At 36.1% G+C, this 17,887-nt stretch overlaps 1 protein-coding gene and 1 long non-coding RNA gene across 2 annotated transcripts; both read left to right on the forward strand.

Annotated features, from left to right (window-relative positions):
• The first annotated feature begins 10,030 nt into the window (after positions 1 to 10,030).
• Positions 10,031 to 13,426, forward strand: LOC115713581 (protein SNOWY COTYLEDON 3). Its single transcript, XM_030642072.2, is given in 4 exon segments — positions 10,031 to 10,708; positions 10,711 to 10,811; positions 11,820 to 11,939; positions 12,178 to 13,426. Coding segments are annotated over 4 exon segments (747 nt in total). The 5' UTR covers positions 10,031 to 10,224; the 3' UTR covers positions 12,220 to 13,426.
• Positions 13,427 to 13,513: 87 nt separating this feature from the next.
• Positions 13,514 to 15,345, forward strand: LOC133031936 (uncharacterized). The gene is made up of 4 exons (XR_009684967.1): positions 13,514 to 13,603; positions 13,835 to 13,942; positions 14,348 to 14,688; positions 14,923 to 15,345. It is a non-coding gene; the product is annotated as an uncharacterized LOC133031936 (long non-coding RNA).
• Positions 15,346 to 17,887: the final 2,542 nt, after the last annotated feature.

Raw genomic sequence — 17,887 nt, forward strand, 5'->3', positions numbered from 1 at the left:
TACATTGGCTTTTCCGGGATGATAGAGGATCTCGCAATCGTAATCCTTCACTAATTCCAACCAACGCCTTTGTCTCATGTTCAAATCTTTCTGAGTAAAGAAATACTTGAGACTTTTATGGTCGGTATAGGTCTCACACTTCTCCCCATAAAGGTAATGCCGCCAAATCTTCAGTGCAAAAACCACTGCGGCCAATTCTAGATCATGAGTCGGGTATCGCTGTTCATAATCCTTTAACTGACGGGAGGCATAAGCGATGACCCGATCGGCTTGCATCAATACACACCCCAAACCCTGTTTGGATGCGTCACAGTAGACTACGAACTTCTCCTTGTCCGAAGGCAAAGCTAGCACCGGAGCAGTAATCAACCTCTGCTTTAGCTCCTGAAAGCTAGCTTCGCACTTATCTGACCGAATAAATCTCTGATTTTTCTTTGTAAGCTCGGTTAGGGGCATTGAAATTTTGGAGAACCCTTCGACGAACCTACGGTAGTACCCCGTTAAACCCAAGAAGCTTCTGATCTCTGTCACTGTCTTCGGTCTCGGCCAATCCCTGACGGATTCAATCTTCCCGGGATCCACCTTGATCCCATCCTTGCTCACAATGTGCCCTAGGAAGGACACCTGAGACGACCAGAACTCACATTTCTTGAACTTGGCGTAAAGCTTATGTTCTCGAAGTCGTTGCAGTACCATTTGAAGATGTAACTCGTGCTCCTCTTCTGATTGAGAGTACACGAGGATGTCGTCGATAAACACAATCACACAGATATCGAGGAAATCCTTGAATACTCTATTCATCAGGTCCATGAATGCTGCAGGAGCATTGGTTAGTCCGAATGACATAACCAGAAACTCGTAGTGTCCATACCTAGTGCGGAAAGCCGTCTTTGGAATGTCCTCCTCTCGGATTCTCAACTGATGATGACCCGAACGGAGATCAATCTTAGAAAAGACCGTCTTCCCCTGAAGCTGATCGGACAAGTCATCGATCCTAGGTAATGGTTATTTATTCTTCACCGTCAGCTTGTTCAACTCCCTGTAGTCGATGCACATCCTCATAGATCCATCCTTCTTCTTGACGAATAAAACCGGGGCTCCCCAGGGTGACACACTGGGCCGAAAGAACCCTATGTCGAGCAACCCTTGAAGCTGAATCTTTAATTCCTTAAGTTCGGCTGGAGCCATTCTATACGGGGCTTTGGAAACCGGATCCACCCCTGGTGCCAAGTCAATCACGAAATCAATCTCCCGCTGAGGTGGTAACCCTGGAAGTTCTTCGGGAAAAACACCCAGAAATTCCCAAACCACCCTGATGTCCTCTGGCCGAGGGGTTTCTGGCCGTGTGACACCACTCGGCTAGAAACCCTAAGCAACCGCCGTGCAACAATTCTCTCGCTGACATAGCCGAGATCACCGGGATCCGAGATCCCTGAACTGAACCCACAAATACAAACGGTTCTTCACTTTCCGGTTGGAAGACCACCATCTTTCTTTTACACTCAATGCTCGCCGAATATTTAGATAGGAAATCCATTCCTAAAATAATATCGAATTCGACTAAACTCATCTCTACCAGATCAGCACTTAACTCTCTACCATCTATCCTGATCGGCATAGGCCTAATCCACCTATTGGAGATAACCAATTCTCCGCCAGGTAATAGGGTTCCAAACCCTGATTCATATCTATCATATAGTCTTTCCAATTTTCTAAAAACTCTGTCTGCCACATAAGACATCCTTGACCTAAACACTCATCCATAGGATGCCTCTTACTAATGAGACACTCCAGTAGGAATAACGGGTCTCAATACTACCCTGACGACCGTCTTGATTCTGGTTCCCTCGGAACCTCTTGTTCTGCCTCGAGCCACCGGATGCAGTGGATGATTTTCTCCTCCAGTCCATGGCCGAACCACTACCTCCCCTGCTGAAACCTGACGCAGAAGGGGTAGGAGCCCCGCCACATTCCAGAGTCCTAACTGATTCCACATACATCTAGCTGCGCCCTCAGCTCACCATGCTTTCTTCGCCATCTCAGCTTAGATGGTCTTATCGTCGGTAGTGATCATAAGGTCATACTTGATCTTCACATTAAGTCCATCGAGATACTTTCTTTCTTACTGAAATCGGTTGGCAAAAATCCCGAGGCTAACCTCGCCAACCAGCTGAACTGAGTAATATGTTCCGTCATGCTCATATTCTCTCGCTGGGTCAGGTGGGCGAACTCTTTCCTCTTGGCGCTTCTGACCGCCTCGTTATAACATTTAACGCTGAGGAGTTCCTAAAACCTTTCCCAGGTCATAGTAACGACGTCATGGATCTGAGATACCATGTTCCACCAGACCAGAGTGTCTTCTTAATACTGAAAAGTGGCACTCACCACTCTGTCGTTCCCGGTGACACCCATAAAGTTTAGAATCTTGGTGATCACCATCAGCCACTGCTCGGCTTTCATCACGTCCGGACCTCCCCGGAAAACCGGAGGTGCACACTTCCGAACCGTTCGTACAAAGGTTCCAATTTATTGGCCGCCACCACTATCTCGGCACAGGCGGCGGGCGGGTGCCACCGGAACTACGGAGCCTTTGGGCTGCAAGAGCACCCTGCTGTCTCAACCTCTGAATCTCGAGATCTTGCTCTTCCATCCGGGCTTGCATTTCAGCAAACCTAACTTCCCAATTCTGGGCTTCCTGATTGACTTAGGCAGCCTGCGGCGAGTTAACATCCTCCAACCGCGAACCCTGCCACTGGGACCTCTACCTCGGCCCAAAACACTTGAGGGGAACTGAGCTCCTCGACCTTGATCGGACCCGACTGAGATGCCCTGACTCCTAATATTTCGTCCGGCGTCCATCTAGTATGAACCGCCTCGAAATCCCGAGTTGGCACTTCAGGTCACGATCATCAAGAGCTTTACTAATGCCGCTTAATTTGGAAATTAAAAACGAAACATGCGCCTATTCTACTATCAGGCTACTAACATGCTTCCTAACAGGCTTTTCTTTTTCATAACTGAATAAAATAAACTACTAAAGCAATAAAGGCTTGCGAAGCGTGAAATGAGCTAACTGCTGATGATGATTGTACATGTCGTGACGATCTTCGGAAGACAACCTGGCGGCTCTGATACCAAATTGTAACACCCTAACTAACATAGGCGTATTACGTGATTTTTAAACATGCTGTGCAGCTCGTTGCTAATCAACGAGGTTTATGGAAAAACGTGATTAATTAAAATTTTGCTTTTTAATTAAACTTATAAAACAACATTACAAAAGACTCGGGATCCCGATTATAAAATCATTTACAAAAAGATTTAACTGTTAAACTGATATACAAAATACATGTCGCCTAGCGACCAGTTACAAAATCAGCCTCGCTGTCCCGATGATCGTACGCTCCAGGCCTAACCGCCCCGACATGTACAACCTTCATAAGCTCGCTCACGGTCCATCAGCACTAGCCTTGCCTTTACCTACACATCAACGTAGAACTGTGAGTCGACAGACTCAGTAAGAAAAGCATAATAATACTCATACATAATTCTAACTGCCGTGTCCAACACGATGCGAGTCCCGCCACCGCCATGTCCAACATGGTGCGAGCCACTACCGCCATGTCCAACATGGTACCGAGTTACGAACGTTCATAGGGACGGTACTATTGACACGTAACAACCTGATCGGTCGAGCCGGTCATACTCCGCCTTGGTCATACTCCGGCTGTACCGACGTGTTACTATATCCTCCCGATCGGTCGAACCGGTCATACTCATTCTTGGTCATACTCCAGCTGTACCGACGGGATACGTCAATAGCACGGAACCACCAACCAAGTGTCGGCTGATCGTTCAAACCGGTCATACTCCGGCTTGGTCATACTCCACTGTACCGACGTGACGGGGTTGGATGGTTCGAAGCCAACATACAACTAATGTAATCTAATAGGCTTCCTACATGCTCGCTAAACATGTAATCTACATATGCATACCGTTATACTAATCTTACTCGGATTCCGAATTCGGTGTGTGCCTTGGAGCCAACTGGACCGGAACCGAAGCCGAGCGCGGACATCGGCTCCTAAACCATAAAAATCACAACGCTATAAGTGACACGCTAAATCACTTCCCGGGGACTAAAACTAGGAACTAAAAGTTTCCCTATCGATAAAAAGCATGGCAATACCCCCTAAAACATAAAAACGAGGAAAACTAGGGTTTCTGAAAATTCCCCAACCGGTAGACCGGTTGCCCAACCGGAATTCCAGTTCTGGGAAATTCAGGACACCCATCCGGAATTCCGGATGCACAACCGGAATTTCGGTTCCTCGCAGGCAGCAACATCAAATAATCATATCTTGCACAATTCAACCCCAAATCACCTCAAACTTTCCAGACCTGTTCTATACCTTCCCTAGAACATATACAAGGCATCAAAACAACCCAGAAACCTCAAACATGAAAAATGCCATTGGAGCTCAAGCTTTGAGTTCTAAACTCAAACTTGAGCAAAACCACCTAATCAGCAATCAAACTAGCTTAAAACCTCTTAAACTAGCATAATATAATCTCTGAAAACAAACAAAAACATTAACAACCATACAGCAACAGATTTCCAACAATTTCTTCAAAATTTACATTTTTGAGCTAGAAAAACCAAACTTGAAACAAGGTAGCCTATATGCATTTCTAACAGCTTGAATCACCTCAAATTAACATGCTTACAATTCAGAAATTAATACAAAAATCACAGCAGCAACCATATATCAAAATCATGCATGCATTTCATCAATTTTACTTAAAATTCAAGAAAACACAAAGGTAAGTTATAAGTGATCCAACCTTGGCTAAGATTACACAAAGATGAGTTGAAATTCACAAGGATTAGAGGAGAAAAACCCAGCCCTAGCAGCCAAGTCTTGGCCGAAAAAGAGAGAGAGAGCTTGAGAGAGTTCTTTTCCAAAATTTTCTATTTTATTTTTCTAAGTGTTGAAATGAGAGAAAAAGATGAGTAAATGCCACATATCAACTTACATATCGGCCAACAATTAAATAAAATAACATTTATTTTTCATTTCATAAAGTCACAAAAGACAAAATACTAATGGGGCAAAAAGACCATTTTGCCCCTCCACCATAAAATCACATAAAAATCACTAAAGGGGGTATTTTTGGGAAATTCTAAATTCCCGGCCATTCCCGACATTCCCAATGTCTAAAACCCGTCCCCAAACTACTAGCATACTAAGTTGTGATTTCTACTGAGCCAAACGCCGAGTTCCAAAATCTCGAGACATAGGAATTACAAAATAGGCAAGCTACTGAATGACATAAATAACGGTATAATAAATTATTTAATAATTAATCATAAACAACTGCTAATTTCCAAATTAACTAAGCGGGCTTTACAGTTATACTAATCTTACCTCAATTCCCAATTCAGGTGTGCTGGTCAACCTGACTGGAACGAACTGCACGGCGGTTTACAGGCTCCTAAACCAAAACAATCACAACACTATAAGTGATACGCTAAATCACTTCCCGGGGACTTAAACTAGGAACTAAAAGTTTCCCTATCGATAAAAAGTATGGCAATACCCCAAATAACATAAAAACGAGGAAATCTAGGGTTCCTGAAAATTTCCCACCTGGCAGACTGGTTGCACAACCGGAATTCCGGTTCTGGAAATTCCTGAACCCTATCCGGAATTCCGGATGCACAACCGGAATTCCGGTTCCTCGCAGACTAAACTCAAAAATTCATACATTGCTCAAATCAATTCCAAACTATACCAAAACTTCCAGACCTGTTCTAAATACCCCTAGGAACAAATCCAAAGCATAAAAACCGAGCTTCAACCACAGAAACTCAATTCCCCATTGGAGGTTCAAGATTGAGTTCAAAACTCAAAACTTGACTAATCCCTCCAATCAGCCACTAAATCAAACATAACTCAACATAATTCAACATCATAAACCTCCAGAAAACACATTTAAACAGCAGGAACAACTACAGCAACAAACTTCATCATTTTTTCTTTGAAAACTAAAGCTTTTGAACCAAAACTTCTCAAACTAGAACAAGAGCAACTAACGTGCATGAAACCTACATTAATCCATTCAAATCAAGCATAAAAACACAGAAAACAACCTAGAACTACAGCAGCAACAACCTCTTCAAAATTAAACATTCAACCACCAACATTTCTTAATTTTCAAGAATCTCAAAGAGAGGAATAGAAGGAGCTAACCTAGCTTGAATTGAACACAACAACACTTGAAATCTCAAGGAAGAATGAGCAAATCCCAGCTGCTCAAAGGGGCCGAAAATAGAGAGAGAATTTGAGAGAAAAAGCTTTTTCTTTTAACTTTGGTTTTTCTCAACTTTCAAGCTTTTGAATAAAATGAAAGTAAATGCATAAATGAATCTTTATTTCAGCCAAACAAATGCCACATAATCACATAACACATTACACTAAGTCCACTAAAGGACAAAACATAAGTGGGGCAAAATGACCATTTGGGGGCAAGATGATCAATCCAAGCCAGCACGTGCAAAGAAATTGGCCTATAAATACCCCTATAAAATACGAGCTAGGGCAAGAGACTTTGTGAGGATACTTTTGAAAAACACCTGTAAAATAAAAAATAATATTATACAGAAAAACTCCTCATAAATTCCTACCAAGCTTCCTCTTCTTTAAGAGGAACACTAGGAAAACTGAGTTTCAGTCTATTGTATACTAACTTGTATGAACAGTTACTGGCCAATGTGTCTAATAAAATGGACTCGGGGACTAAGAATAGTTAACGCCTGAACCACGTAAAAATCTCATGTTTGTTATTTATTCCGTTATTTCTTTCTTAAGCTCTAAAAATATTTAGTTGCCAAAAATCTCGGTAAACATGTAGTTCTTTAGATACTCAAACTACGTGATGGTCTTGTTCATAATAGTAGCCATCCTTGTAGTACCCATCTTTGATATACCCATCATCTTCCTCCTCATTTTTCAGCATCTCAGTCTTCTTCGATGCAGCTGTGCTTCTTGTTTAGGTTACTCTCTCGGTTGTCAGCATTGAATGCATCTCCTCCTCTCACATCGCTCGACTGAGCATGCTCTAGTGGCACAAGGTTTACATCCTCCATGATAGGGTCGAGGCTACCTTGAGGAGTCTTCATAGTAACTATTTTTTGAGTAAACACCATTGTTACAATAGGACCATGGATTTAGGTCTTTCTACAGCTCTCAGTGAAAGCACCAAAATATTTACCGACATTTTCAAAAATTAATATAATAAGAGCTTAAGAAATAGTAAAATGCAATAATAAAGGAGATGGAGATTTTTACATGGATCAAGCTTTAATGATTACTAGTCCACGAGTCAGTCTATTAGCCGTTAAAAGCGTATTTGATGTTTTTACAATTATACAAGAAATACTAACTATGTACTCTTTGTTTCTCTTGAAGAAGAGGAAAGCTTAGAGTAATATTACCAGAGCTTCGACTATCTTCATTTTTTATCCCCCTTCGTATGGAAATAGAAGGGTATTTTTAGGCTAAAGGGCAGGCATGGACATGCCCAAGACCCACCTAAGGTTTCTGTAAAAAGCCCAATAATGGGATAAAATACATGCAAAGAGACCTCACTATTGGGCCCCTTCGAAGGATTTGTGCTTGTGTGTTGAAGAAACTAGACAATAGGGGACCACCATTTGTAGAGGAGGCATGTCACCAAAAGGTTTAACCTTGAAAAATAAATACCTAGAATAACCGTCTGGTAAAAAAACAAATGGGGTGCGCGCACTACCATGTTCTGCCATAGGGAATAAGATCTAATCCTGTATTAGAAAAAGCATAATCATCATTGGGTGATCTGGGTTTATCCTCAAGGTAGACGTCTGCATCTCTTTTGGGTGGTCAGCGTCTATGATAGGCCCTTTGAGTACCCGTTCGGGTATCACTTGGGCAAGCTTTGAGTCTAGGCCACTCCAAATCCTAGAATGGTGGCAAACCTTCCGTGTTCAGGAGGGCATAATGAAGCTAAGTGAATCTTTGTGTACCCTTCGGCCTTGATCTGTTTCTAGATTCGCGGAGCCTTTCCGTGATTTGGCTTCATGGAAGATACTTATTTGATGACTGTATGAACTAGTACTTCTCTTCTCATGGCACGTGTTTCTTTGGCTTGGAACGGGGATAACAACATACATTAGCGTCGTTTTAATTTTTATTGTTATTATCCTTACAAAAAATTATTATTATTATTATTATTAAAATTAACACCATTTAATATTGATAATGATTTTTTTATAAGTGATATATGTTTGTAATTTTTAATTTTATACAGAATATTACACTTTAGTATAAAATTTGAATTGAATGACAAAAATTGAACAAAATAATTATCACAATAGTGCTCATATAAATTGTGTTTTGCTTTATTGATATTTATAAATTATTGTCCATACTTCTATCTTTTAATTATTTTATACACTTAAGAATTTTAGATATTTTTTAAATAAAAATTAAAATAATCGAAAATTTAATTTGATAGAAATTAAAAAATTTAAGAATATATGTTGCATTAATTTTGCACAAATTAAAGTAAAAGAAGTGTCTTTAAGTGAACACCACATCCATTTCTAAATAATATTTTTTTAAAATGACTCAATAAAGAGTGAAATTACTAATATTTTAAAAAATAAATAAAAAATTTTAAAAATAAGAAAAAGAAAATAAATTAAAATGAAACTCATAAAAAATGACACATTACTACTCTAAAAATTTGTCACTAATATTCTCTTGTATGAATATGAATTCAATGGATTCAACCCTCTAAGTATAACCTCATATGGAGCGTTATTGTCATTATGAAAATGGTTGTTCTCTAACGGCCTAACCAATCTAATTTAAAGAAGCGTTATCTTGAAACAAATAAATAACTTGGATGAAAAACAGCCTAATTAGAAATGTAAACAAATTGAAGAGTTCTTTCATAAGTACAATTTACTAACAAATAAAATGATATGCTGAACATGTCAAAAAAAAATGATATGCTGAAATTAATTTTTTATTATAATATTTTAGTCAATTTTCACATTTAAAATTGCATGAATATTTTTTTTAATTTATTTTTTATAGTATTATTTTTTATAGTTAAAATAATATTTCTATAATTTTTAAATTTTTTTGAAATATTTATAATATTAAAAATAGAATTCGTAATTTATCACGTATTAAAAAAAAAAACTATTAATAATATTATAAATATTTAATAAATTAACTAAATAATTGTAATAAAAATTACAATAACACTCTTCAACTTATAAATATTTTGGGATAATTCTATAATATACCCCTTAAAAGGGATGTACTGATGTACCCTCTAATAGTTTCGGCATTCAAAAAAAAAATTAGTAATTTTTTTTTCATATTTATGTACGTTATAGCTATTTAAGATATCCTACAAAATTTTGAGAAATTCGGAATAATTTACAATATAGAAAATAATGTTTAAACAGTCTATTTTACACGCGTATAAAATAAAATAGTAACTTGTGAAACACACTGTTTGAACGCAGTTTTCGGCGTGTTAAACTTTTTCGATTTTTTTAAAATTTTGCAAGATGTCTTAAACAACTATAATTTACATGATCATAAAAAAAAAGACTAAAAAATTATTTCAGATACTAAAACGGATAGAGATGTATCGGTGCATCCTTTTTAAGAGGGTACATTATAGAATTTTCTAATATTTTGCTAGCAAGAAAAACTTTTAATGATATTAAATTTAGGGTGATTCTACAATGCACCCCCTTAAAAATGATGTACTGATACACTCTTTACTTATTTCGGTATCTAGAATAATTTTTTAGTCTAATTTTTTTTATAGTCATGTATGTTATAGCTTTTTAAGATATTCTACAACCTTTCTCTCTCTCACTTAGCCGTCGCCCGTAAAGGTCAATTTGTATGCTATAGCCAAAACACGGGTGCCTACGATAGTTACACATACTGCACTCCAAACTCCCACCACCACCTTTCTCTCTCTCACTTAGCCGTCGCCCGTAAAGGTCATATTTCTGACCTTTTTTTCTCTTCTCAAGTTAGCTATATATATATATATGTAAATATGGCATTACTAAATTTGTTTCCTTTAGCTTGTCCGTAACACTCTGCGCAATGGTTTAGTTTTCTTTACTTGATTAGGGTAATTTGGAAAATGAGACTTGGGTGGATTGCTTCTTCCAGTTGTACAACTCCAAGAACACTTGAGTTTGGTGCCTTTGTTTGTCAAGAGCAACGTGGTTCTCGAGGAGCCATGGCGGCTGCAAGGTTCTGGCAAGAGTCTAAGAATCGGTCCCAACGATTACCAGAGCCTGCTTCTCCATTCTCTAGGAGTACTGCGATGAGAGCTTTTGCCCCATCAAAGCTCATTACTCCGAAGAAGTTATCCATTGAGAGTCCTGTATTATCTCCTCGAGGAGTACTTAGCAGTAGTAGGCGAAAGACTTCTCCGATTAAAGGGATTTGTCGTCCTGCGTCACCGAGTAAAGCTTCCATGTCTGTTGTGTCATCCACGTTGAGGGGAACGAGCCCATTGCAGATCAGGAATTTAGTTCCAGGTACGATGAGTAATAAAAACGCACCATCGATTTTAAGTTTTGCGGTCGATATTCAAAGAGGGAAAGCAGGAGAAAACAGACTACTTCTCACTTTTTAAGGCTCTTATATAATCGTCTCTTGCAATGGCGATTCATAAATGCTAGAGTTGATGCTTCTCTTTCGGCACAGAGGTTGAATGCAGAGGTTTGCTTTATTGTTTTAATAATTTTATTTATTTATCTTTTCACTTAAATCAGTAGCTCTTATAATCACTTACTATGTCATGTGTGTGTTTTGGGTTAGATTTGCCATATATCGAGATAACGACAACTTAGAAAATGATTTTTTAACAAAGAGGAATTGTATATCATGTTAGATATTATATTTAGTTCTACTCAGTATTACTATACCTTCCTGAGAAATTTGACAGAGGGTTTCCGTGAAATAGAAAAGTATGTGAATAAGTGAAAAGGTTATGTTGAATGAAGGATCATGCGCAGTTGCTTAGCACTGGTGGGAAGTGCTAAGTGACAGTAAACTTCTGGCAATGAAGAAAAAAATATTGACTAGTAGTAGATTTTGTCAGAAATCGTTCATTTAGAAAATACACCAAAAAGGAAGTTTCCAAGCTTCTGAATGTCAACACTAGTGTGAAATTAGAAGCCTGTTTATCCATAATAGGTGCTTCAAGTCTAAATCTATAAAACTGCATTTTGTAGGGTTTTTTTCAGATTACTTTACAGCTATTCTGCGAGTTTGTTTGTGTATGTTGTTGTACTAGACTGTTGGTAGGTTAATGACTAAAAAAGGATACCGATGACAATGGGGCAACTGGATTTTATTATTTTTTTTCCCAGTTGTTTTTTACTGAGTCAGTAGTTATAACCCTCTTTTAGCTGGACAAGCCGACTTTTGACCTAAGACTAAGGCCTATGGGAACGGGTTAATTGTTTTACTTTGGCATTCTTTACAGTTTAGAGTGCATATCTACTAGAAATTGGCTCCCAAAATTATTAATATCGTAGACTAGCAGAAAATTAAAGAAATATATTTTGCTTATCTGAAGCTCGAGAAAACCTTCGAGTGTTTTTTCTTTCTTTTTTTACATGTATTTTTCTTTTAGTTGAAATTTATTAATTTATCATTGTTTTCTTTGTTTATTTGTGCTATTTACATGGTAGAAATTTATTAGCTTGTGTCTCTTTGTATCAGAGAAGCATTTTTAATGCATGGGTCACAACAGAACAACTCCGTGAATCTGTTAGAACTAAAAGAATCGAATTACAATTGATGAGGCAAACTCTGAAACTTATTTCCATCCTAAAGGAGCAAGTAAGATTTCTTATTGCTAGATCTGTTTATTGAGACAATTTAAGTGAGAAAAACAGCTGAATTTTTGGTTCTCTTTAGGAAGGGATTACTTTTTATTCTGTTTACCTTTGAGAGATTACTTTTTAATCTGCAATTTTCATGGATGGTATTAATAGCTTGCATGTGTTTCTTTTTGCACCCAACACTATTGCATCTTTACATTATGAAATTAAAGTCTTAATTGTTTGTCTTTGTAAAGGATTATTGCAGATGGTATATTTGGAAGAGTGGTCGGTTCTAGATTGGGACTATACTTGTTCATTGTCTGGGGCCTTTGAAGCTTTGAAGGCTAGCACTCTCCGTCTTCTAGTTGTTGCAGGGGCAAGGGTATATGTGACAGACTTTTCCTTGAATTGTTTCTCATTGTCACCCTGCTACACCCCGTTTTTATCATCAGTTCATTTGCCCAGAAGTTTGACATAGTTAAAGCTTTCATTATCGCTTGCTGCAGGCCGATGTACAAAATGTGAAGGACGCTATTTGCTCAGCAGTTGATGTGATGCAAGCCATGGCATCCTCAATATGCTTATTAACCTCAAAGGTGGTTTTTTCTGTATAGTTGCTTTAGCTCATGTCATGTTTGTATCTTCCTACTTGTAGTTACCTAAAATATCATTATCAAAATTCAATAGTAACTTTTTTTTTTTTTGAGTTGCCATTGGAATGGTATAGGTATTTTCTATTCCTTTGATTGGTTAGCAATTTTAAAGACCCGAAAATTCTGCAGTTTTAGTAGAAAATATGATGGATTTGTTTCAAATTTTCTGGTTGATAGGATGGCGAAGTGAATTCCTTGGTGGGCGAAGTTTCAACAGTAACAGCAAAGGAGCGTGCTCTGCTTGGTCATTGCAAAGATTTATTATCAACAGTTGCAGCTTTGCAGGTAAGTGATAGTATATACAATTGCATTATTATAATCACGGTTTTAGTCCCAAACTTTGGGAGTTAAAATTACTAAAAACTAATCATTGTTGTAGCATAGTATGTTAAAAAATGTTCTTAATCGTTTTCTCTAATTCCCCAATTTATAAATATATAGACAAATATTAGCAGAGGATGATCGTCAAAACTAAAATAATTTCTTAAGATACAGGCACCATCGTACTAGTACCTAATAATTTAAGAGGTTAATACTATTATACTTTGTTTACCTTTGAGAGATTACTTTTTAATCTGCAATTTTCATGGATGGTATTAATAGCTTGCATGTGTTTCTTTTTGCACCCAACACTATTGCATCTTTACATTATGAAATAAAAGTCTTAATTGTTTGTCTTTGTAAAGGATTATTGGAGATGGTATATTTGGAAGAGTGGTCGGTTCTAGATTGGGACTATACTTGTTCATTGTCTGGGGCCTTTGAAGCTTTGAAGGCTAGCACTCTCCGTCTTCTAGTTGTTGCAGGGGCAAGGGTATATGTGACAGACTTTTCCTTGAATTGTTTCTCATTGTCACCTTGCTACACCCCGTTTTTATCATCAGTTCATTTGCCCAGAAGTTTGACATAGTTAAAGCTTTCATTATCGCTTCTTTGCGCCGATGTACAAAATGTGAAGGACGCTATTTGCTCAGCAGTTGATGTGATGCAAGCCATGGCATCCTCAATATGCTTATTAACCTCAAAGGTGGTTTTTTCTGTATAGTTGCTTTAGCTCATGTCATGTTTGTATCTTCCTACTTGTAGTTACCTAAAATATCATTATCAAAATTCAATAGTAACTTTTTTTTTTGAGTTGCCATTGGAATGGTATAGGTATTTTCTATTCCTTTGATTGGTTAGCAATTTTAAAGACCCGAAAATTCTGCAGTTTTAGTAGAAAATATGATGGATTTGTTTCAAATTTTCTGGTTGATAGGATGGCGAAGTGAATTCCTTGGTGGGCGAAGTTTCAACAGTAACAGCAAAGGAGCGTGCTCTGCTTGGTCATTGCAAAGATTTATTATCAACAGTTGCAGCTTTGTAGGTAAGTGATAGTATATACAATTGCATTATTATAATCACGGTTTTAGTCCCAAACTTTGGGAGTTAAAATTACGGAAAACTAATCATTGTTGTACAATAGTATGTTAAAAAATGTTCTTAATCGTTTTCTCTAATTCCCCAATTTATAAATATATAGACAAATATTAACAGAGGATGATCGTCAAAGCTAAAATAATTTCTTAAGATACAGGCACCATCGTACTAGTACCTAATAATTTAAGAGGAATTTAATATTATTATACTTTGTTTACCTTTGAGAGATTACTTTTTAATCTGCAATTTTCATGGATGGTATTAATAGCTTGCATGTGTTTCTTTTTGCACCCAACACTATTGCATCTTTACATTATGAAATAAAAGTCTTAATTGTTTGTCTTTGTAAAAGATTATTGCAGATGGTATATTTGGAAGAGTGGTCGGTTCTAGATTGGGACTATACTTGTTCATTGTCTAGGTCCTTTGAAGCTTTGAAGGCTAGCACTCTCCGTCTTCTAGTTGTTGCAGGGGCAAGGGTATATGTGACAGACTTTTTCTTGAATTGTTTCTCATTGTCACCCTGCTACACCCCGTTTTTATCATCAGTTCATTTGCCCAGAAGTTTGACATAGTTAAAGCTTTCATTATCGCTTGCTGCAAGCCGATGTACAAAATGTGAAGGACGCTATTTGCTCAGCAGTTGATGTGATGCAAGCCATGGCATCCTCAATATGCTTATTAACCTCAAAGGTGGTTTTTTCTGTATAGTTGCTTTAGCTCATGTCATGTTTGTATCTTCCTACTTGTAGTTACCTAAAATATCATTATCAAAATTCAATAGTAACTTTTTTTTTTTTTGAGTTGCCATTGGAATGGTATAGGTATTTTCTATTCCTTTGATTGGTTAGCAATTTTAAAGACCCGAAAATTCTGCAGTTTTAGTAGAATATATGATGGATTTGTTTCAAATTTTCTGGTTGATAGGATGGCGAAGTGAATTCCTTGGTGGGCGAAGTTTCAACAGTAACAGCAAAGGAGCGTGCTCTGCTTGGTCATTGCAAAGATTTATTATCAACTGTTAGGTTTTATGCCCTAAATAAAACTCTTTACAATCTGATTAGTTATCAATATAAGAAATTTGAAGTGATTGATGTTTGCATGAATTTTACATGCTAATGGTTTAATATGTTTAATATGTTTATTACATTCATACACACAAGATCAGTTAAATCCAGATCATATGTTTATTCACAATTACAGTATCGTCAACACAGTGGAATGTGTTTGTGATCATATGAATCAAAAGTTTTGGTCCCTGTTTCATCAGTGTTATTGGATTTACACTAATGTGATAATCAGCGATGATGTGTACTTACACTTGGAGTAAGTGTTATGTTCTTTCCAGGACATTAGCAAAGTATACTAGTTTCGAATGTATGGAGTATACATTGGACTGGACCGATATTGCAACTAAGTTAAGATATTACAAACTTACCGTTATACATATCTTTCCAAGTCAATATCAGTAGTTGATCTTAAGATTGAAAAGAATCTAAATCCTGATATGCTTGGGCTCAACTCAGGAGTGCTATTCATGTTCTTTGATTTATTAGTTAAGCCTACTTTTGGGTCAGGGTGATACGTATATTTTGGGAACATGATAGTATGATTGAGTGGGAGTGCTGAACATAAATATGGAATCTATAGCTTCTACTGGTGTATAGAAGTTAAGTGATGATTCCCTTCGAGCTTAGCAAATAGAAGTAAATGGATGAGCTCTTGTTTAACTGACTAATTATTAGATCACTAAACACCATTTACAGGTAGCTAAGTGTTTTAAGGGGCAAAATACATTGAGGGGTGAGAACGGTAAAGAAATCCCATCTCGATGTAAATCATCTATATAGAGGATCTTTAAATCACAATAAGATTATAACAATGGTTAAATGAGATAGTATATTGGTATCGTGAAACATACAATATGCTCTATATAAGTCTGAGAGTGCAATTCTAAGTTCTAAGAGTGGATTCAACGAAGAATTAATAAGTAGGAATTTACTTGGTAAATTTGGTTCACTTATTGGAAGCTCAGCATATAGATCCATGGTCCCCATTCTAGTTGAGAACATTCTGCTTATAAGACTCATTAATTGATTCGTGATTGATCAATTATAATTCTAAAGTTAGACTATGTCTGATTTTATGAATTTTCACTATTCGAAGTGAAATTGTAAGGAAAAGAGTTTTCTAGGTTTATTTATTTATTAATAGACTTTATATGTCTAATTAATAATTAAATTAAATGACAATATTATTTAATAATGTATTTTAATTATTAAATAATTAGTTTTGGCATTTTAAAGGTTAGAATTGGAAAATTGGCATTTTTGAGAAAATAGAGATAAAATTTGATAAAATTGCAAAATTAAGTGAGGCCCATTAACACCATATGGCCGGCCACTTAAGAGGCTTTTTCAAATTAATATTTTCATTATTTTAATGCCAAATAAATCCTAACCTAAACCTAGTAAGTTGCCTATAAATAGAAAGTGATGGCTCACTCACAACACATGCTTTCATTAGCTTTCTGACAGAAATTTCTCTCTTCAGAAAAACTGAGCCTTCCCTCACTCTCTACCTTGGCCGAAACCTCTCTCCCTCTTTTCCTTCATCTTTTTTGTGACCCTAGTGAAAGAGTAAGTGCCCACACACAGTAAGCAGTAACTCAATCATAGATTGGAAGACTGTGAAGGATCAAAGCTTGAAGAAGAAGGAGATTCGGGCTCGGAATCTTGATTATACTCGCTACGTAAAAGGAATCAAGGGTTAGAGATCTGAGTGGAAGGAGACATTTATTCCGCTGCATCAATGTAAGGTTTTCTTAACTTTATATGTGTTTATTTTATCGTTTTAGAAAGTTCATATTTAGGATGTTAATAAACATACTTGTGAGTAGATCTAAGATCCTGGTAAAATAATTCCCAACAACTGGCCTCAGAGCCATGGTAATTGATTTACTTGCATGTAATTTGGACTTTAAAACGATTGTTTGTATGTTCTTTGGATGGTATTATGTTGTATTGAGTGTTATTTGATGATTGATTGATGATTATGAAATTTTCGTGAAAAATAATTGTTATTTCGGTTCTGGAATTATTTTTATTGGATAGTATGGAAAAAATTAAGCAAGTTAGCCTTTTACAGAACTCAATTTGGATTTTATTTGAATTAGTTATGATTTTTTGAAGATTTGACAAAATCGAAATTTGTCTTGATAGTTTCACACGATCGCGAGCTGTCCGTACAGTTTCGAATTTTTTCAATTTTCTTCAATTTTTCATACCTTTTCATGGAATTAACTTCCAATTTTTTGTATGGTTTTATATATATACTATTACTATTCCTAATTCAATTCTAATTATCATTTTGAATTAATTTAATTTTTTTTAATTTAATTCAAGATATTAGTGTAATTTGAATTTGAATAGAACTAGTATTTATCTTTTTGCTTAAAAATCTATCTTATTTTTAAATTTGATTATATTTTTTTTAAATTTAAGGTCAGATATTTTTTTGATATTTAAAATATCTTTTAAGATATTTATAATATCTTTTAAGATATTTAAAAATATCTTATCTTTTAAGATATTTATAATATCTTTTAAAGATATTTATAATATCTTTTAAGATATTTAAAAATATCCTATCTTTTAAGATATTTTAAAAATATCTTATCTATTAAGATTTTTAAATCTTTTTAGATATTTTGACCTTATTTAAATTTAAAATAAGATATTTATAATCATGTAATTTTAAATAGATATAAGATATTTTGCTAACTTTTAAATTTTGTTATTTTATTTATTTAAATTAAATTTAAAAATCTGAAAAGATATTTTATTTATCTTTTCTATTTTTTATTTAATTTTTATTTTTAAAATAACATTTA

Source organism: Cannabis sativa, chromosome X (genome assembly GCF_029168945.1).
Source record: "Cannabis sativa cultivar Pink pepper isolate KNU-18-1 chromosome X, ASM2916894v1, whole genome shotgun sequence".
Taxonomy (NCBI): Eukaryota; Viridiplantae; Streptophyta; class Magnoliopsida; order Rosales; family Cannabaceae; genus Cannabis; species Cannabis sativa.